Below are 21,524 nucleotides of genomic sequence, written 5' to 3' on the forward strand. Positions count from 1 at the left end.
AAAAGGGATTTATCTGCGTAAAGCGTAAAAATGCCGTTAAAACTTATTTGGAATGTGCAACAAAAATGCCAGACCCGCCCATTGCCCTTTGGCCTGTTGACTTAAGATTACGACAAGACAAGATGAGTATGTGTATAGACATGTGTGTGTGTGTGTGTTGGGCTACTTACACTAAGCCGGCTGAGCTGCATAATTTTCCATAAAAAAATAATAGTACAGACGACATGGAACAATCCATTGAAAGATTTCCTCATTTGTTTTGGCTATCTTTATTTATACAGACTATATATGTATATATATAGAAAGAGGGAGAGAGAGTAGAAGAGAATTAGATGGTTAGTTTATTGGCCCTTCTTGATGACATGCGCCAGGTCGTAGACACCGCGCACCGCCTTCAGCTTGACGCCGGGCACATCCTGCAGCCGACCGACGCGACACAGGATAATATTGTGCTCCTGCAGATTGTGTCCAATGCCCGGTATATAGGCGACCATCTCCTTGCCGGTGGACAGACGCACCAGCACGCATTTACGATTGGCCGAATTCGGTTTCTTCGGCTTCTTGATCAGCGTCTTGAGGACCACGCCCTTAGCAAAGGGTTTCCCATCCAGCGGCTGACGCGGCGGACGCGTCTTAATGTGAGGTCCCGTGCGATGCATCTGGTTCAACGAGGCCATCCCGCGCAATGCAGCCGTCAAATAGTTGCTCTGCAGTGCTGCAAAACGATTGAGAAGACAAACAAACTGATTATAGTTCACGCAAGCACAACTGTACTAATTAAGATATGGCCATATAGATAGATATGTATGTGCATGCATAGTAGCCGCAGCATGTGCGGGAGGGCGAACGAACGAGCGGCTTAGAGCATTTGACACAAACGAAAGAATAGACAGAAGAACAGAACAGACAAAAAGGGTCAGACGAACTGTTGGACAGTTGGCCAGTTGGTTAACAATGCCCATTGGCCTTTTGTTGTGGCTAATCTCTGTGAAAATCGCAAAATAATTGTTATGCTACACACACACACATACATACATATATGTATACATGCATGCATGCATGCATTTGTGCAAGGATTCATTCTGCTGCCAATAATAATTGCAGCCAAATGACGCGGCCTTTGGGTCAGCTATCAAGCCTTTTATGATTGAAAGCGTGTGACAGATCGCCAGATCGTCAAACGGGGGTTGCACCAGTGACCAAGAGCAAGAGCGAGAGCTAGATCTCATGTAGCCACAGCTTACTGTACTGTACTCTGTGGACACTCGCTGTGCTCTGCATTCACAAAACAAATCGAAAAGCGGCTACAATTTTTAATTAAATGCCACACACACACAGACACACACACTCACACAGGTATACACCCACAGGTAATAATTACCATAACGCTGGACAACAGCATACAATGGGCGCATGTGTCGCGATCCTCGGCGCACCTGTTTTTGTCCTTTTTATCTTATTGTGTACATGTCATGCAAATTCCTATTGTTAGCCACTGCCATGTCCATGTCGATGCCCTTTGACAGCATGTTATGCGCATTTGTGTGTGAATTTTAATTAAAAACCAAAAATACAAAAAAAGGGAAAATATAAACAAGAGCTAGAGATATCCTGAAACCCAACACGGCTTTCCATTTCAGTCAGCTAGTCCAATTGTGACTATTAAATGTATAAATAGATATGTGGGCCCTTGATCCAATACGATATATACATGTAACTATATTCAAATCCAGATATACCTATATATCATATATATAGTGCATATAACTGTTGGACTGAAACAAACAGACCCCTTATAGAACACTATATTAACCTAATATTTGTTTGTATCACTAATTTAATACATTTAAAATTTTCAGCAATCTAAATCATTGTCAATCAATTTAGACTAACAATATTCAAAACAGAACTCTATGTTAAATAAATATCATAAATATGTAACGAAATTGCTGTACCTTGATCTAGTAAGTCTACTTCATAAATCAGGGCATTTCATCTATCGAAACTAACATCAAATACATATTTACTTATGGTTTATAGTCCAGAAAATGTAGTGACAAGGCTATGAAAACATTTGCCTATGGCTGCATTATTAAAAACCGAGGACACATGTGAAAAGGCCTATAAAAATATTCACAGGCAGGACGAGAACGGGGAAGGCTCGCGGACAGAGCGCGTCACAAGCAAGCCGGCCACGCGCCCTTGCAAAAGAGTTGAGATCGTGGGCAAACAATCTATACAAATCATTTGACACACACGCACACAATGAAAAGCAGGATCGTTGGATAAATAGAGAAAATGCGCACAGTCACTTGACAGGGAAGAGGACCCGTTGATTGGCGACTGCAGGCCTAGTCAAATAAAAGGGAGCATGGACGTGGCGGTGCTTAGACAACTGCAATATGGACAAATACCGGAACATATATAAGTTTCGATTAAGCTTGCGGGCCGAACTTACCCTGGGTCGTCAACTGTTTCGTAACGTTGAATGTTTGGCGCAGGAAATTCATGTTGATTGAGTTCGATGCTAGGCGGTATGCTTAGCTATACGCTTTACCAGCGTTAAAAACAACAATTTAGTGGCTGCTTGTGTTAATATTCACACAACAAAAAGAAAAACAATGATAATCAAACTAAGCAGGAAAATGTAAATTGGAACTAGAAAATGCGGCCTGGTGAACAGCTGTTTGCACAAGTAGCGTTGCCACATAACAAAATGAAGAAGATGGTAAACACATGCACCTATACCGATAGCATAAATGATCGAAATATTCGTTTTTTTTTTTTTTCTTTTTTACCAACTATAAAATTACTGCACATATTTCACAGGTTAGTTTTGGTTAAATCTATAGTGGAAGGGGTTGTTGTCAGTAGACCAGAACTCGGGTTGCGTGTGGACATAATGCGGGGCGGGACGATATCTCCGTGCAACTTGGAGCGCTTTGGCAGAGTTGCAGCGCGTAAGTAGGGATTATCTATATTCGGATTTTCCAAAATGGCTTTATTTGTGGTCGAATTGGGTTTGATCTCCAGCTCGAGCTTCTCCTCCTTAGACTTGTCGCCATCCAGCTCCTCATTTTCGCTGTCACCGTCCTCGCCATCCTCTGGAAGGATTAAGTAAGGATAAGTAAAATGTCAATATATATTTAGATGTCTTGTCGACAAACCTTTAGTAGGAGCATCTTCTGTGCGATTAGCCACCAAGTAGTGATACTCCAGTTCCTCAAAGTCAAATATTTGATCCATGGGATTCAGGGCAGCTGCATATGCCGGAAAAGTGGGCTTACAGGCTATTACTGCAAAATTCAAATAAACGCACATTAAATTAAACAAATTAAGGATTTAGTAGACTTGCTCCACTTACGAGGAAACATATTATCTTCGGTGGGAAAGAGATTGTTTGTTTCCATGGTCTTGCAGAGGAACTTGGTAAGAGCCTTCTCAACGTCTCGCTTCTGACTGGCAGCCTTTTCGCGTATAGCCTCATATTCCGTAACCGGCTGCTTGTGCGTCGGTGTTCGTATGTAGGCATGAGGATCGGGCATAGGTGGCAAATAGCTGGGCACATAGTGAGGATGGGGTGCTTTGTTGCCTGCTTGGAGCAGACTTAACTGGCGTTGCTGAGTTTGCTGTGGCGGCAGAGGAATTGGCGTATGGTTGACACGGCGTGCATACGATTCCAAGCTGCTTATATTGATGCCCATGTTAATTAGAGCCAAGCTGACATCGCCCACAGTGGGCATGGTACGTCCACCTAGCTCACAGTAGCTGTGTGCCGAATTGCCAACTTCAAAAAGAACTATAAAAGCAAATATTTACATACGGAAAATTACAAACTTAAAATTAACTTACGCGCCTGCAGCATTTGGGTCAATGTTTCAAGGCATTGATTGCTGGATATGCTGGCGCCTTTGTCCAACAGCAGCTGGGACACCGCCTTGTTCAGCAAACGGCGGTATGGATTAATGTTGGGTGTTGCAATAGCTTCCATGGCCTTATCCATTATAATGCACTTTGTTTCCTTGTGAAAATGCAACTTGATAGCACCAGATTCAAGTGAAATGGCTGATGTCTTATCGATATAACGATACTTAGTATCGATGCAGTCAAAACAAACGAGTACATTGTTGCAGTAAATTTACTTCCGAAATGCATAGCATTGATAAGGCAGTAACATAGAAAAGAGAGAATAAACAAACTAAAAATTAAAAATGAAATAGTAATTTTAAATCTAAACTTAAAAACAAGTAATACTGCTTCTCTGCATATTTAGCATATTCCCCATGCGCGTATTTGAGCTAGTTCGCTCATTGATTTTATATGTTCTAAACGAACCAGCATGGCAAAGGCTAAGAATAGAATGCGGTCACACTGAGTTTAGTTGATTTTAATTATCCACAGCTGACGGAGTGTGCGGGCGTCGGGCGCTAAACAATATCTGTGTATTTTTTTTTCGTTTGTATTATGTCAACTAACAAAAGTGCAATTGTGTATTAAAAATAGCAACTAGGTTATAATAAAGAAAATAATTAAATGCCATTCGTACGCCTGAGCCGCACAGTGCAAAAGGTACGTAACAAATGTGCAAGCAAATACATATTTATTTATTAATTGAAGTTGGCGCAGCGCCGTTGCCGCTGCCGCTGCCACTGCCAATGTTGTGGTTGTGGTTGTTGTTCCACGCGCAGCAAGCTTCTATGCATTGACTTAAACTTCATTTCCCATCTTGTAAGAATGAACAGCAGCAGTGAATGCTAATAATGTGGAGCTATGTATATATGTATATATGCATGTAAGTGTGATGCTGCCGCCAACGATGCCGAATGCTACTGCGACGCTGCCTCTGCTGATGCTGTTGCTGCTGCCTTTTATTTTCAATTGGGCTCCCTACAATTTGACGCCTAAAAATTTGTGTGTGATTTGTGTGTTGCAGAACGGCCGGCACTAAAAACTCTCAACTCAATCAAATCGTTTCTATTTTTTGTGTTATTCCAATTGCGAAACACGACCCAACATTTTTTCTTTTCACTCAAAACCCGTAATTTTGAGTGCGTGTGTGTATGGCGCAGTGGGTGCGAGCGGGTGAACGGGTAATCGTATATGTATGTTGCTTGTTTATATACACATACATATGTACATATATACAGTCATATGTGCACGCGGGCAAGAGTTAGTTAACGGCTGCTGCTTTTGCTCTTTGTCTGCGTCTATTTATTCGCTTGTATTACATTCTGCTTCTAGCCCTTGTCACGTACTGCAGTTTATTCTTCATTTTTTTGCACTTCAGCCGACACTGATATTTGGCGGCGTCTTTTTTGTGCCGTTCATCTGTAACTTTTTAAAGGTTGTTGCTTGCGTGTTTTGTTTTTGCTTTCTCTCTTTTACAATTTCATTGCGATGACTCAAAGTTCCTAAAGCCGATCTATGAATGAGAGAGTATGCGCGTGTGTGTGTGTGTAACTCCTCTGAGTTATCTGCGATTTTATTATCACCTTGACTCTTAAATCTTATCAACAAATGCAATAAAAACCTACGATCGAGCGCTAGACAGCAGCCACAATGCATTGCTTGTTCTTCTTCTTAATTCGACTTTTGTCTTTGTTTTTCTGTTTTACATGTTTGGCTGGTGAGTCAATGCTCTCGTTGGCTATTGCATCAAATTTCCTACCATGGCTATGATTCCCGTTAAGTCCTTCGACATTTGCAATTATGTCACTATTTGATATTTATTATATACTGCTACTAGCAGTCTGTTACTATGTGCGGCAAAGCAACCTTACACATTAGTCCATATTGATCAAATATAAATACTTATCTATGCATTTAGCTTGTTTTTCCTGTTCGGTCATTATCAATGCGATAAAATACATACGTTTTATATGCTTTCCGAATCACGATTTCCGCTATTTATAGCATGTACCATAAAAATACCATAAATTAACATGTCTATAAGGCGAAGACAGTATGTATATAGAAAGAGCTCACTAGTCAATTGTCTTAGGGAAATCTTAATTGTGATTTATAACTATAATTTTTTTTTTTTTTTTAAGAACTGCAAAACCGCAAACCCCCAAAGAATTTGAACATAAACAAAATTGATAATTGTTTACAATTGCAAATATAGACACAGACGTCTGTCTGACTGAATGTTTATTGGCAACAGGGAATACAATTGCAATTGATTCGCATAAGAAATAAATTATGTTTATTTTGTACTTGATCCTATATGCTTTCTACTTTGCTTATTTAAGCGAATCGATAATAAATATTGAATTGATAGCGACAACAAGGGGAAATCTGAAGCAGCACATTGAAAGTTAAATACTCTTTTTATAACAGGAGATAATGTTATTGTTATCTTATATGTAAAAAGCAGTCGGAGGAGCCCCAAGAAGACCCTATATATCGCTGTTTAGATTGACGAGTTGTTTCAGTCATGTCGGCCTGTCCGACCAAGATCTCGTAAACGACAAAAGCTAGAGACTGGAAATTGTATATGAATAGTCAGTCATGTTTACCATACGCAGCACAAGCTCATCTTTTGATTTTCAATAGTTTATCCCATTGCCATAGGATCGATATTAATGTATACAGAAAAAAGCACACAATGAGTGGTATATTAGGGTTTAGGATATCTACTAGCCAAGCATTCCAGATTGGAGCACTTTTGTCCTTTAAATATGTTAGTGTTTTTGGGTCTAATACACTTGATAACAATTCTTGTTTAAATTTGTCGTTTCTTTTCCTCTTTTATTTTAAGTACGTGCTCTGCGAAGCTTTCACGTATTCTCTGTAAAAAGTTTAATGATATATTAGTAATTGAAATAATGAATAGAATTTCAATATTACATTCAGATATTATATTTATTATATTTTAATATTATATTTACAACGAGTATCTGCTTCGGTCATTTTCATTGCTGACGAATCGGAAGCATTGGGAACAGCTCGATAAGAAAGTCGAGGTGAGCACTTAGCGTGGGTTAGGGTATTTAAAAGTGTGCACTTAAGGCCGATAAACCATTTGTTTATTGTTTTCGTTCTGCTGACCGAATTGCGCCCATGTGTGCGCCCTTCTCTGAGTGTGTGCGTGTGTGTGCGTAAAAGAGAAATTTTAGCGTAAGCACAAAGAAAAGTTATTTGTTTTTTAAATTTTTATTTGAGTATGCGAAAAAAGAGAGCCAGTCGCAAGGTGGAAGCTGCAAAAGGCAACGCTTGTTGCTGTTCGATTCGATTATCGTATGAATCAGAGTTGGGGAAATGCCCGTAAATAAGTAACTGCAAATGCTTTTGAAAAATATGTGAGAGAAGTTGGCCGCGGCTACAGGCTGTATGAGTAATTTGACAGCAGCACAAATACGTATTAAAATCTATCAATTTATATATTGTATATACATATATATAGTGTGTGTGTGTGTGTGTGTGTGTGTATGAGTGTGTATAAACGTAGCTATTTTTGTGTCTATTCACAGAGCTCAGAGCGAACCAGCAGCAGCAGCAGCAGCAGCCTCTGGGGCCAGGATTGATTTAGGGATTTGAGCAACGACAGCCGCCTGGACATGAACAAGGCCGGCAAGCAATTCCAGAGCGTTGGCCCAGCTTTGGGTATTGGTCACGCCTCCAACGGACTGCTGGCGCCCACTGCTGGAGCCACGGTCACAGCGAACGGCTCGGCCACCAGCCCCAAAAATGTGTTCAACTCCATAATGAGCTTCCTGCCGGACAATCGGCCAATCACCTCGCTGCACATTGTCGAGGACTTTGAGCGGTAAGTGAAGCATTCAAATCAATAAATAAGTATTATGAAATGTGTGGTTTGCACTTGCGTATATTTAATCGAACAAATTGGGTCAACTACAGGAAAATATATATACAAATGCAAAACTACAAAATATAAATACGGGCATAACCGACTGCATAATGCTCGCTCGTTAATGGACAATATAGTGTATATACAGTAGAAACCGCTTATAACGTCCGTCGTACGGTTATTGCGACGAAAATTCTGGTCCCCAGACGAACTTATATGAGCAAGCTTATATGGGTTTAGTGTCTTCCGGATATAACGTCGGTCCCTTGAATGTCGCTGTAACCGGATTCCACTGTATTTCTTAAAAGTTCTGAGTTCAATAGATCTGTAACTATTGTATGTATTGTATTGTTATACACTGTTATACAACAGCAATTCAATAGACAACGTTTCAGCTATAAATCTGTGGAATATACACTGTATGTCGACTTTTATGTAGGTCATATGAAACTCGACTGCTCTTCCGGTCAAAGTCAAATTACATATATGTACAATTACGTGTTTTAATAGCTCAAATAGTAGTAACAATGCGGTGCATATGTCCAAAGTTGATGGACCATAGCCTAAATATAATATATATGACAAGGTAAAATAGGTTGGGAAATGATATAGAATTTTTATTATTCAATTATTCCATGTTTTATGATTTACTTTTATCGAATCAGAGATTTTAAACTACACAAACAATACTCATATATCACATATGAGTATATGTGATATATGATATCATATGATACATCATAACCGAGCTAACCTTACACAGTTTTAAGTGTGAACTGAACTAGTTCTTTGAACTACTGCAGCATCGCTGTAAGAATGCATAATTTGAACTCTTGAACCCGTTTTAACTCGCCCATTAAGCGAGCAATTCGTAGCCTCAATTATAATCAATTTATGTCTTTCCTTTCTCTTAGTTGCCCCAAGAACTTTAATGCCATACATCGGACGTACGATCAGGATGCTGACGCAGATCTGTGGCGTGAAAACAATATACTCTTTGGACGCCAAACGACGCGCTATCTGTGCCTATCCAAATCGGAGGGACTGCCCGAATACGTTGTCGAGACACTCAAGTAAGTGGAGTCCTGATCATTGAGAGCACAAGTGTAAAGTTAACGTATTTGATTCCCACTTATAGAGTCATCGCCGAGAAGGTGCCGCCGCCGAAAGAGTTCTCGCTGCTCTCTCGCACCGCAGACACCGATCAGAAGGCGTGGCGGAAGCGTCAAATCGCATACAAATTGTCCAAACGCGGCACCGTCACGCAGGCGGTTACAGATATTATACTCTGCTCCAAGCTGAAAATCGCGCCCGATGGGTTTAAGCTAGCCGGCGATATCAACGGCGTCCTAATCTGTTATAAAACTGGTGCCATTCCCGTGCGCCTGCCCCCGCCTGTGCCAGGCAGCAGCTGCGAGGTGGAGCAGGCACTGAATCGTCTCAATTTGCATGGCCAGCGCACAGCACGTGGCCCGGTGAGTGAACTGATATGGATAGACATTGCTATTGATAGAGGGATAGCACTACGACCTTGCCAGCTGTATATAAGCTATCAGAGCTTTACAAGGACAGGACTTCTAGTTGCCCAGTTGCCTCTAGTTGAATATGGAACTCATTTGAGGATAACTCAACTCTGCAGATGATGCGCTATGGACTCCCTAGGGATTAGGTGCAGAGATTCTAGGGATTGATCCTTGGTTCTTGCTATCTTAGACTTATTTTGTTCTTTAGCCATTCTAGCTCTAGCCCTAGTCGGCGACTCAACTTGATCCTCCTCTACTAAATCTAAATTTCATAACAGACAGATCTAATATAGATATAGACTAAAGATCTTCCTCGAATTTGAACTACATTTAGGCTAGCTTTATGCTAGCTTAGTACTTATTATAAGTTAGACTGTTTAATTAATTATGAAGAGCTTAAAGACTTGGAATGACTCTGGCAAATTGCCTTAAGTTAATTTAGCTGAAGGAAATTAGATCTTTAATAAAACGCTGAATCTTCAGGAAGATTGTGTTAATTTCTTAAGCAATTATTAATGCTGCCAAGGCATTGCCATGAAGTGAAGTGTGATTAGCCAAAGAATAGAAATAGCAAATGAGAGCAATATACCTGTAAATATACCCAACTTAATCTCTATAATCAATTTGATTGAATCGTTTGTAATTTCAGCTGCCGCAGTTGCCAGCCTCGAACGAACATCATGACTATGAGGAGATACAGGCGCATTATCAAATCAATTCGCCACAGAGACCAGCGCCACCACGTCCAGCGTCAATGGGCGGAGGCACAGGAGTTGGAGCAGGGGGAGGAGCAGCAGCTAATGAAAACACTGGGCGCTCTAACTATTTCGGCATTGGCACGCTGGGCACCTATACAGAGCTGGAGGGCGTGCCCTTTGCCATGCATGCGATGCTGCAGCGCAGCCAGCCCATGACTGAAGTAAGTCTTACATATATATATATCTATATTGCATATGTATTTGTGTATTAAATATATTGTTTATTCATCCATTTGATAGTTGCCCACACTGCCCGAAATCTCAACGCTGCTAAAAACGCTTGACTATGACTTTCAGCTGGAACGTCAAATCTTATGCACCATGAAATCCTCGGCATCCAAGAATCCATTCTTCAAGTAGTTCAAAAAGCACCAATAGCAAAAACAAAAATGCGTAAATCTAATTAAATCAAATGTTACAATTGGATAATACTAAAAACGAAATGTACTTAGACTTGTATGTGAAGGAATAGCACGAATATATAGCACTCACATTTGTATAATCAGTTCGATTTCCATTCGGTTCAATTCGATACGACTCGATTGATATGATAATAATAATTATATTTGCTTAAAAAGACCTCAGACCCATATGTGTGTATAGATTCCTGTGCCTTTAATATGTATCTAATTTCATGAATGTGTATGCCTATAAATATACATCCCCATTGTTATATCTGAGTCAAACAAACATGCATACAAACACATATATAAATATCTATATACATACAAATCATACTAATATAAATTAGACCCAGCATTGTGATCGTAAAACGAATGTTTGTCATTATTATTTTTAAATTGAATGCCCGAAATCAATTAATCATGATATATATATATATATATATATATATATATATATATATATATATATGTATATCCAAAAAAAATACCATGTACAACCCTCTGATAAAAATACAAATATAAATACACACATCCATATATAGGTATATATACTTATACATATGATATATATTATTTAATAGCTATAGTTAATGTTAAAGCTGATCAAGTCAAAGCGAATCAAATCAGAAAAAAGTATTGCATACAAACATTATATAATTTGATTTACATATATACATATAATACAATACATAAGCACTGTAAAACCAGTTGGTATTTTAATAACTGTATGATGGTACATACTTAGTTTTTAGAGACGCGTAGACTGTACGAATATATTAAAAGAAAACAAATCAGAGTTTCTTCCCACAAACATCATATGAAAATCACCAATGCAGCTGTTTAAAATTAAATATTTATATCAAAATATACAATATATAAACTATATATATATATATATATATATATATATAGAACAATTGTATTGCATGTTATTTACTCAAGGCAAGACAGCTGATATAGCCTCTCTCTTTGATGCTATCTCTGTTGCGTCTATCTCTCTGTCTCTGTCTGCTCTTTGTAAAGCTGTTCACATGCTGTAGATTGAATTGCAAGTGTATTTGTGTATATTTATAGCAAACATTTTATGCAGTTTATCTTTTCAGGTACTGCAGGCTGACATATTTCATTTAGACGCTTTTATCATTAACTGTTATACTGCCTGGACTCTGTTATACTTGTGGCTCATACATATACATTAACTAGATTCGCGCCATACGTTATGCGTCGATTATTGTGGCAGTACGCTTGATTTTGGATGAATTACAGACTTTGCTAATGTCTCAAGTGTTATACAAAGTGTCCTAATTAAGTCTCAATTGTATTATACTACATCTTTTGCGAAAACCATCTCGCTTAACCCAATCGCTTGTGAATATACATAATATGCAAGTAATTTGTAAGCTTCGAAACTCCATTAAGAAAGAAAAGGGAGAGATAGAGTGAGAGAGAGACAGAGAGAGAGACTCGAAGTTGAATCCACATAAAATTTAACTATATTAACTAAATAAAAATACAAACAGATTTCTAAAAAAAATATTTATCAGCATATATTTATATGTATATATTACGAATATTTACAGTATATAAAATCATTTGTGGAATATTTACAATAATTGTTATACGTTTAACATATTTGGGGTCACGTTAAGCTCAAATTGTCCGGTTAATTGGTTTGTCAGAATATATTATGAAATAGTAAATCCGGCTGGGAGAGCGTCTTCTTCAGATTGCGCACGCTGAGACGCTTTAATCCACGATCGGCCGTGCATCTGTGGTATAGAGTAGAAGCAGTGGGAGCGATGCGGAACAGGGACAGGAGCAGTGATTGGGATTGGAATTGGTTTGGGTTGGTTTGGTTTGCGATTTCGGTTTAGTTAATTAGCAACGTTCGAGTGCGAAGCAACTTTAGGATCGAAAGCATCGAAGAGCCTTGAGCTCCGTGGGGATCTGGGAACTGCGAGGGATACCAATACCAACAACACGAACACCAGCACCACATGTACAAAAGCTTTTTGGGGAGTGAGCTTTGGATTAGGCTTGGCTGCCGCTGGAGGCGCTCCACTTACTCGAATATGCGCGCATGGTACTCGATCATCAGGTTCACGCAATCGGCCAGAGTTTCGCCTTCGCGAAGCAGCTCCTGTATGTCATTCATGTGCACACCCTGTGGCACTGTGTGAAATACCGATGGTGTTATCGATATCGATAGCGTTTCGGCGCTTATTTGCTGCAGCGGGACCTTGGTCAATCTAGGTGAGAGGGAGAGAGAAAGATAACGAGATAGATTAGTTATAATCAAAGATTTCTTTTTCACAAATCACATGTATGGAAGGGTAAGGAAATCTTTATAGGGTATACCTAGGAACACCAGGGGCTTATCTAGGGATTTACTAGCTAATAACTCATAGCGGATATATTTTGTAATATATCAACAATTATTTTATTACTATGCATACCAACAGCTTATCTAGGGAATTACTAGATAAAAACTCATAGTTCATCACTTCTTGTCTATAGCGAAAGTTATTTAATTAAAATCGGGGTAATGGATCACGAGATATTATTTTTACAAAATTTCAAAATTTTCAAACCTATTCAAGTGAGCCGCACTGTATATTTGAGAATGATTCAGAGAGTCTTTGTACCATATACCATATCTGATTATTTTTTCAGTTGCCTAGGCCAATAAGCGTCTAGGAAGAACGTATATGAAGCTATGAAGGTCATTAGAAGGCAAAGTCCACATAGGCTATAACTAGGCTATCCACCTATGTCCACCTAGCACTATATTTACTCAGTGTTTGCATCGAAGCTTAGGAAATGTTAGAAAATACCTATATGGTATATTATCCAAAAATAATATAAGAAATCGAATCGAAAGCTATTTTGTGAACTGAAAGATCTGGGGTTTTGTGGAGCTGATCTAAGGCGTTTCTAGATCTGAACTCACCGATTGAAATGGCCAAAGAGATAGTCCAAGGTATCGCGATTAATCTCCGGCAGTGAGCGCATCAGTCTCTTGAGTATCTCCAGCTTCTGGTTCAGATCGGTGAGCACTGCAAGCGAAGGACAAAAGGGTTAGAGAGAGAGAGAGAGAGGAGATAGATTAAGAGGGGGAGGGGGAGGAGAACTCTTTGCTGCGACTTACGCCACTGATTGGGTGGGCCAATAAACGTTTTGGCCTCGTTGACACTGATCAGGGGGCTCTTGATCTCGCGCAGAAATAGCTTTAGTACGCCGGTGAGTGTGTGTATGTCGACGTTGGGCTGACGCAGTGCATCGTAGTCGTTGGCATCGATGTTGAAGCGCAGCGTTTGGATCTTGTTGTAGTCGCCGCACTGCCGATAGATGCCCTCCACGGGCTGGGCGGAGCGTCGATACTTCTGCTCGATCAGGTCACAGCAGTCGATCACAATGCGCGGCACGGTGCGATGATGCTCGTGCTTGAGCACCAGCTCCAGTTCCGTGTCGAAGCAGGGCTCGTCGAAGAAGATGCGCTGTTCGCGCAGCGTCTCAACGCTGGGCCGGCTCTTCCACCAGTTGGCCAGGTTCATCCAGGCGACCAGCCGGGACGGACGGACAGGTGTGCCGCCCTGGCGTTTGCCAGGTGCTCCTGCTGCCGGTGCAGCTGCAGCGGCTGCTGCCTGTCGCTTCTCCTGCTGCTGCTGATGCTGCTGCAGCTCTGCCAGCTGGCGACTCATCTCGGCCAGCTTCTGCTCCAGCTCCTGGCTGTAGCTCGCCTGCGCCTGCAGATCCTGCTCCAGCGTGTGCATGCGCTGCTTCAGATTCTGCCAGCGCTTGCCGCACACCGAGCAGCACTCGCGGTTGCCGTTGCGCGGACTGCCCGCCGAGGAGTTGCTGGAGGAGCACACGTCCAGGCTGCCATTGGACACGAGCACCGCTGTCGTGCCCGCAGACGACTCGTCCAGCAGCAGCCGTGTCAGGTCTCGCGTGCTGCTGCTCTTCAGCAGCGTCAATTTGTTCGGCTTGGTGCGCAGCTCGCGGAGCAGGACGACGGCCTCCGGGCGGCCAGCGCCGACGGCGAGCCCCGCCTGATCCAGCGTACAGTTCGATCCGGCGCTCCCCTCCAGCCGCAGCAGCGCCGTCGATGTGGAGCTGTGCGCGCGCCCATAGTGCGCCGCCGCCGAGGGCGACGACGACGTGGAGGTCGAACGATCTCGAAAGCAGTTCATCAGTCGCTTGGGCTGGTGCCTCCGCTCGTGGGCCACGTAGCCAGCTGCGCCAATCATCAAGTGCGCCGAGTCCGGTGTTCCGGGCGTCACTGGCCTATTACTTGCCCTTGCCTCCATTGCACTGCCTTATCCGAGCTGCAGTTCGACTTCGACTTCGACTTCGACTTCGACTTCCACTTGCAATTCGAGTTCGACTCGTGAGCGTCGATGCTCCGATGCTCTCAGCTTGGCGGCTTATCGTAGCTGAGTCTGTTGTTGGTTCTGTGCGGACAACTGTGACAGTGACTGCCCCTCTCCCACTCTCCCACTCTCCCGCTCTCTCTTTCTCTCACTTCCACTCTCCTCTCTCTTGCTCTGCCTCAGCTCATGCACTCCTTCCGCTGCTGCTTCGACTTTGCCTTGCCGAGCGCGTCGATGACGTCAGTGGTGCGAGCGACTTATCGTCGCGCCGTGGTGCGAACTATGCGAAAAAGAGAAATAAAGGCAGACATATAGTTATATACATACATATATGTATAGACATATACAAAGTGCATATTAAGTGCTTCATTGTGCTGCCAGCTGCCTTAAGTGAAGACTGACTAAATCGAAGGCTGGTTCAATGATATCCGCCTTAATGACGTTTTTATTATCATTTGACTAAAATATTGATATGCATTGCAAACCAATTTTATATTCTAAATACACTAGAATCCGGCTATAACGACCCTCAATGAACCGTCGTTATACCGAAAGGCGCTATAACCGTACAGACGCTATAAGCGGAGTCGTTATAACCGGATTCTACTGTAATGCATATTTAATTTACATTTCAGATATCGCAGATTTCGTTAGTAATCAAAAGTTTTACTGTGCCATATAGTATTTCTCTTAGTTTTCCCAAAAATGCTGATGCCTTTAAATAAAAGCTAAAAATTGTTAACAAACGGTTTCAGTTATGAAATCTATTAGCAATAGCAAATATATAACTCATATATAGAAAAAATAGTGCGACTCGGAACTAAATATATGTAGCAAAAAGCTTAGTGGTAAACCCAATATTAATAACTATATATGTTTACTTCAAATTAATATATTCAGTTACTCATTTAGTTTTTTGTTTAATGTAAAATTTAGTATATTGCACTACTATTTGCATAGCTCGACCTCCACTAGTGGTTCACTCTAGCTAGACATCACTGTTCGTTGCCTTACCTCTGCTCTCTGCTCCTCCGCCAAGTGCCAATTTCCGTTAGCTCTCATCCAGCTCGCATAACTTGCCCCACTGTGCGCTCTGTTCGCCTCTTACTCTTTCCCTGGCTCTTTCTCTGCTTCAGCTTCAGCTTCTGCTTCTGTTTCTGCTTCTTCGCTGTTGCTTGTGACCGCAAGCTCTGCCCGGTCCTTCGGTCGAATGCGCTGACCGTCCGTCGGCCCGTTAGTCCGTGCTGCTCTCCAGTTGGCGAAACTATGACGCAGTGGGATCAGGCAACATTTCCATTCACATGCAGCTCGGATTTCAGCGCGCTCTCCCACTCGAATCGAACTATTGAAATTCTTTTAGTGCTGTGTGCCGCCTTATCGGCAACGCTCGCTCGCCAGCGGCCCGATAAGATAAAAAAAAAATAAATACACACAATATATATAATAAAAACGCACCAAAACAAATGCTCAAATAAATCCAGCACACAGAGTTCTGCATGAGCAGAGCTGAGACGGCGACTGTGAGAGCGACAGCAAGGGCGACGGCGACGGCGACAGCGACGGCGACAGCGACAGCGACGGCGACGTTGATTGGGCGCCCGCAACAAATTGGCGATAAAGCGCTAAACAGTTGACTGCCTGCCGCCTGCTGGCGCCGTTCGCACTGTCCCTCCAGCCACCCTCGCCCCTTCTATCACCGTCCCTCTCTACCCCTCTGTCAATCTCTTCGCAATCGTCTCTTTGTCTCTCTATGGCATTGCACTATCCCTTCAGCCACCCTTGCCAACTCTATTAAGCTCCCTCTCTACAGTCCCTCCAGTCACCCCACCTCCCTATATCACCCTCCCATTCTGTTCCTCTCTCAATCTCTTCGCGATCGTCTCACTTTGGCATTGCATTATCCCTCCAGCCACCCTCGCCTACTCTTTTAACCTCCCACCCTCCCATTCGCCCCCTCTCTCAATCTACTCGCCACCATCGTCTATGGCACTGCCCCTCCAGTCACCCCACCTCCCCATATCACCCTCCCATTTTGTCCCACTCTTACACTGTCTCAATCTCTTCGCGATCGTCTCACTATGGCATTGCACTATCCCTTCAGCCACCCTCTCTCCCTCTATCGCCATCCCACTCATTCATTCTCTCTGTCTCTCATGCACTCACTGTCACTGTAGGCAGCGAGTAGCCCATATCCATTTGCACCCATATCAATGTTTACACTGGCAGCTAAGCAAAGCAACTGCCGCTCCACTGAGCAGCCACTCGGACTAGGCCAGAGTCGTCAGCTACTGCAACGGCTGCCAATCAATGGGTAAGGCATTAGGGTAACGGTAGGGCACTTCTATATGTTCATTCAATTTGAAACATTTAATGAGGACCTAACTTTTTCTAACTTTCCAATCTGCATAATGATGGGAAAGTTAAGTCGGCAAAAAAAAAAGCCAAAGTACACTCCAAGCGTAAATTAAAAATTAATAATAATAATAATAATAAAATTAATAATAATAAGAAAAGAATAATTATAATATGACAATAATATTATTGCTTGATAGATCTTATTTTGCATTGACGTAGTTTTTTTTTAATGATTCTTTTGGCTTTTCTTCAGACTCATCTAATCAGACAGGCCAACAAAATTACATGTTCTTTAAAAATTAATACAAATCATATCGAATTATCATACAGGCCTACAACTTTGCTCCGTCATAACTGATTAATAGTATTATAAATATATATAAAATAATAATGATAAAATATCATAATAATTATAATCTAGACTATGCAAATAATTCTATTAATTCTATTATAAACATACCATATACCATAAACAAGATATTTCATAAAAATACCTGATTTAGTTCTTCAATACTAATAGAAATTTCTTGTTTGTATAAAATGAAACTTTTGCTATTATTGTTTTAATTTTTAACATGTTAAAGTAGATAATACATATGAACAATATCTCTTCTAAAGCATCTTCGATTATATATTACATTATTTCTATATCTAACAGAGTGTATTATATTCGGCTATCGGCATATAATATATATATTTATATCTCTTTTCGTTTTTTGTGTTAGTGGAACGAATTGTCCCTGTCTTATCTGAGAACCTTTAAAAACTAATTTGATCAATTTGATCTTTTTTCCTAACCCTATTCCAAATATATGTGATAATTCGTTCTCTGACGACATACTTATATGCAGGCATTCTCTTTTTTTGTGGAATTTATATATTAGTCTTCTTTACCATAAAAGAGGATTGAAGTTTCTCCGATTTTGACATCTTAGAGAGAAATGGATTCTTCTTTATATGTAGATAGTGAAATTATACTTCGATTACTCTATATCTAAAAAAAAAAAAAAAATTAAACATTTAGTTAATCATAAAAAAAATTATAGACATGGAATACTCCCTAAGAGATTACGTTTCAATCAAGTCCGATGATCAGAGATTTAGTATACATTTATTCGGTTCTCCTTTGCCAATTTGTTTGGAATATTCTGAGGCTTTGTTGCCCGGCTTCTGCTTGGCTAGATTATGTACTTTCGTTTAGTGTGATTTCGGGTAACTGTATATTCCGGCGCATTGGACAAAGCAATGTAGCTCGTGCTACGGGTGTTTAATTAAGGACTTATTACTAAAATGAGATTTTTCGCTGGGCCGCCGACATCACTCAAAGATCATGAATGTGGTAAACCTTCGTTCTCATCCATCCCAGCTATAGCAGATGTTAGTCGCTGCGCCCATATTCTCGTTGGCCCATGCAACAGATGAAGGATAAGCCGCGATCGTAAAGCCGTTCACTCTGTTCAGCATCTTCCCGCAGAGGATTGAAAAATTCTGCTCATGGAAAGACTTGAAGCTTGATCTTTATACATAGTTTTTGCTTGGCGTAGATATGGGGAATGTAATAGACTTTTCCGTTGCAGCTGTGTGGGCTGCAGTTGTTCCTTCAGCTGAAGCTAAAGCTCGCTGCTCCAGGTCATCTGTTGCTCAATTGGCGATATCATATAGAGCCCATCTGGCTGAAACGAATTGTAAAAACAACCTTAAGATTAGAATTTGAAAACAAAATATGACTTACCGGCTGCTCGCTGTCATTGCTGCTCCAACTACAGCAGCCTGGCAATCCACGATCCGCAATTTGCAGCTCTGCATCGTTCCAGTGAAGCTGTCATTGCAGCGCGTTCAGACTTTTCTCAGCTTACTGGCCTGCTCCACTTGCTCATTTGTTCGCGATTCATTGGCAAGTAAACAATAATGCAGTAGCGTTTATTTAGTAGCGACATTTAATAATTACAGAAAATCTGCGCTTCTTTTAAAATACGTATTCGCAATATTTACGATTAAAATTCGACAACAGCCCAACACACAGACTTATCGATGTATCGCTTAAAAGTATGCTACACTCAGTCTTCATTTGTATAGTAATGATTTAGTGTTTTCAAACACTACTCGACAAATAGCCGCGCCTATTTGCATTTCCATTTAAACTGAAATCTTCATAACTGCTACTTAAGACAACGCAGACAAAGTTAAATATTTGTATATATTTGTATATGTATATATATTGTATAACTGTGCACACTGCCTAAATATTGCTATTGACTGTCAATCTGTAATGCATTTTCATTCAATCCAAAGCTCTTGGACTTCAAAATTGCCATATCATGCTAATTAAACATTTCGTTGTTGGTTTTATGTTTACTTTTACAGCATTCGCCTGAAAGTTATAGAAATTTAACTGTATAGCACAGCTGACGTCGACTTTATCTCTTTCACACGCGCTTTGGCGACTTTCGTGCGCAAGGGTCTTCGCTGTGGGTCAACTATGCACACAAACAAAATTATTTCTGTACATGTATATGTGTGCGCGCATATGTTGGATGCGTCGTTGTTGGAGGCGTTGACAGCGACGCGACGTTTTCGGCGCTGACCGTTGCGGTCACCTGTTACTTTCACTGCGTCAAGCGCAGCTGCGAACACGTTTTCTGTGTTTGTCCATTGGCCAAACAATGCAAAGTTATGAAAATTACAAAAAACGCGGCGACAGGGCAGCCGAATTGTTTTTTCTGCTCTTCATTTAATTTTTTTTCTTGCCTTACCAATAATCGCATAAATTAGCGATTCTTTCGGCAATCGCCAGCGGAAGTCTTTTCACTTAGCTCTCACTTTCATTATCGTTGCCTTTGCCATTGTTGTTGCTGTTGCTGTCAAATATTTAATAATTTGTGCTAAAATGTGAATTAAATGCCCCCATCGCATACATAATAACCTAGTGGCAACGACAACAACAAGCCAAAAGTGGCAGCAATCGCAACAACAACAATAACAGCAGCAGCAAAGTTGACGCTGTGGAATGCAAACGGCATGCGAAAAGAAAACGAAATAGTGGACAAATTGACTGACTGACAAGCAGGCAGCGACATGTTTAAGCTAGCCTAACTACAGCAACAACAACAATGGCAGAGACAATAATCAAGAATTGCCTATCCTGGTATTTGGTCACACAAACGCACACATTGAACAGTCGTCGTGCTGTCGACGTCGACGTCCACATCGACGTTGAGAGCGCGCCCAAAAATGCAATTGAGAAAAAAAAACCCACGCAATAACAAAAACCCAAAATAGAAGACAACTACAAAACTGATGAAAACAACAACGAAACGGCATGCCAATGCCAAGACAACACACACACACACATACATCGCACTCATACAAACCCATACCACTTGCTGTGCTGTTGTTTACCTGCGCCGAATGGCAGCGACGTTGGCGTCAACAGCGCAGTCGCAGCATCATTCCAATGCACACAGCTGCAGCGCATTGCATTATTTGGCAGCACACTGAAAACAAATATTAACATGTTCATATGTATGTACACAAATCTTCATAGACATTTAGGAAAGTATTATCAGCTTATTTTAAATTGTACATATGTACATATATTTAATATATGTATGTAGGTACATACGTATTTTATACATAAATTATTAAAGTTTAAATATGAGGCAAGATTTATGTATGTATATTGTAAAAAAAAAACACATTGAGACAATTTAACAGACACAAAACAAAATTTTTAAATTTTAATATTGCTTATATTATACATTCATATGTATGTATGCATATATGTATGTACATTATATTTCGAAATAATTAACTTAAATGTTTTGAAAGGAAAAAAAAAACGAATAATATAACATAAAATACATAGACAACTTAATATATGTATTTTTCTTTAATTAGACAAACTTGTATATCGTAAAAAACAGTAGTTAACATTCATATGTACATGCATAAATAAAATAAAATCACAAATTTTCAAACGTCTTGGACTTTTGATTTGTTTCACTTTATATAATTTAAAAATTTTTATACCTTAAATATTAACCATCATGTAAAATTACATTGATTTAACTTAACAATTTAATATATGTATGTACATACATACATATGTATGTATATGTATATTTTTTTCAGTGTATTCCTTGCCCCAGCCCCTGGTTCCTGTCAACGTCTTCAGCATGCCAAGCAGCAGCAAGTACAAGAAAAAATCAACAGGCTGTTACAAAAACAGCCACGCAAAACACACACAAGTCCAAAAACACAAACAGAAATAAAAACAAAAACAACAAGAGCGATCGCTGAAG

The 21,524-nt window shown here is 40.5% G+C and overlaps 4 protein-coding genes and 2 long non-coding RNA genes across 8 annotated transcripts; 2 read left to right on the top strand and 4 right to left on the bottom strand.

Moving 5' to 3' along the window:
* Window positions 1-253: 253 nt before the first annotated feature.
* On the bottom strand, window positions 254-2,692 carry LOC6583875 (40S ribosomal protein S12, mitochondrial). 2 transcript variants are annotated; one of them, XM_002009501.4, is made up of 2 exons: window positions 2,459-2,692; window positions 254-715 (listed from the first exon to the last, which is right to left on the bottom strand). In XM_002009501.4, exons 1-2 carry the CDS (start codon window positions 2,508-2,510, stop codon window positions 342-344), a joined length of 426 nt encoding a protein of 141 aa, XP_002009537.1. In that variant the 5' UTR covers window positions 2,511-2,692; the 3' UTR covers window positions 254-341. The 2 variants fall into 2 exon arrangements, with proteins under 2 accessions (XP_002009537.1, XP_015016851.1); XM_015161365.3 differs by lacking the exon at window positions 2,459-2,692 and adding an exon at window positions 1,382-1,472.
* A 131-nt stretch (window positions 2,693-2,823) lies between these two features.
* Window positions 2,824-4,081, bottom strand: LOC6583876 (transcription initiation factor TFIID subunit 8). Its single transcript, XM_002009502.4, has 4 exons — window positions 3,853-4,081; window positions 3,365-3,799; window positions 3,168-3,296; window positions 2,824-3,104 (listed from the first exon to the last, which is right to left on the bottom strand). Exons 1-4 carry the CDS (start codon window positions 4,001-4,003, stop codon window positions 2,824-2,826), a joined length of 996 nt encoding a protein of 331 aa, XP_002009538.1. The 5' UTR covers window positions 4,004-4,081.
* LOC116804458 lies at window positions 2,869-3,334 on the top strand. Its single transcript, XR_004364424.2, has 2 exons — window positions 2,869-2,960; window positions 3,054-3,334. It is a non-coding gene; the product is annotated as an uncharacterized LOC116804458 (long non-coding RNA).
* Window positions 4,082-4,378: 297 nt separating the features above from the next.
* On the top strand, window positions 4,379-11,052 carry LOC6583877 (multivesicular body subunit 12A). Its single transcript, XM_015161441.3, has 6 exons — window positions 4,379-4,569; window positions 7,473-7,768; window positions 8,725-8,883; window positions 8,949-9,285; window positions 9,983-10,252; window positions 10,332-11,052. Exons 2-6 carry the CDS (start codon window positions 7,560-7,562, stop codon window positions 10,449-10,451), a joined length of 1,095 nt encoding a protein of 364 aa, XP_015016927.1. The 5' UTR covers window positions 4,379-4,569; window positions 7,473-7,559; the 3' UTR covers window positions 10,452-11,052.
* Window positions 11,053-11,939: 887 nt separating this feature from the next.
* Window positions 11,940-16,753, bottom strand: LOC6583878. Of its 2 annotated transcripts, XM_002009504.4 has the most exons (5): window positions 15,883-16,753; window positions 13,644-15,148; window positions 13,446-13,551; window positions 12,562-12,744; window positions 11,940-12,264 (listed from the first exon to the last, which is right to left on the bottom strand). In XM_002009504.4, the coding sequence occupies exons 2-5, from the start codon at window positions 14,803-14,805 to the stop codon at window positions 12,171-12,173; spliced, it is 1,545 nt and encodes a 514-aa protein (XP_002009540.1). In that variant the 5' UTR covers window positions 14,806-15,148; window positions 15,883-16,753; the 3' UTR covers window positions 11,940-12,170. The 2 variants fall into 2 exon arrangements, with proteins under 2 accessions (XP_002009540.1, XP_015016850.1); XM_015161364.3 differs by having other exon boundaries at window positions 12,179-12,744.
* A 648-nt stretch (window positions 16,754-17,401) lies between these two features.
* On the bottom strand, window positions 17,402-19,407 carry LOC116804520. The gene is made up of 3 exons (XR_004364507.2): window positions 18,956-19,407; window positions 18,296-18,896; window positions 17,402-18,217 (listed from the first exon to the last, which is right to left on the bottom strand). It is a non-coding gene; the product is annotated as an uncharacterized LOC116804520 (long non-coding RNA).
* Between the last annotated feature and the right edge of the window lie 2,117 nt (window positions 19,408-21,524).

This window comes from Drosophila mojavensis, unplaced genomic scaffold, assembly GCF_018153725.1.
Source record: "Drosophila mojavensis isolate 15081-1352.22 unplaced genomic scaffold, ASM1815372v1 contig_136, whole genome shotgun sequence".
NCBI lineage: Eukaryota > Metazoa > Arthropoda > Insecta > Diptera > Drosophilidae > Drosophila > Drosophila mojavensis.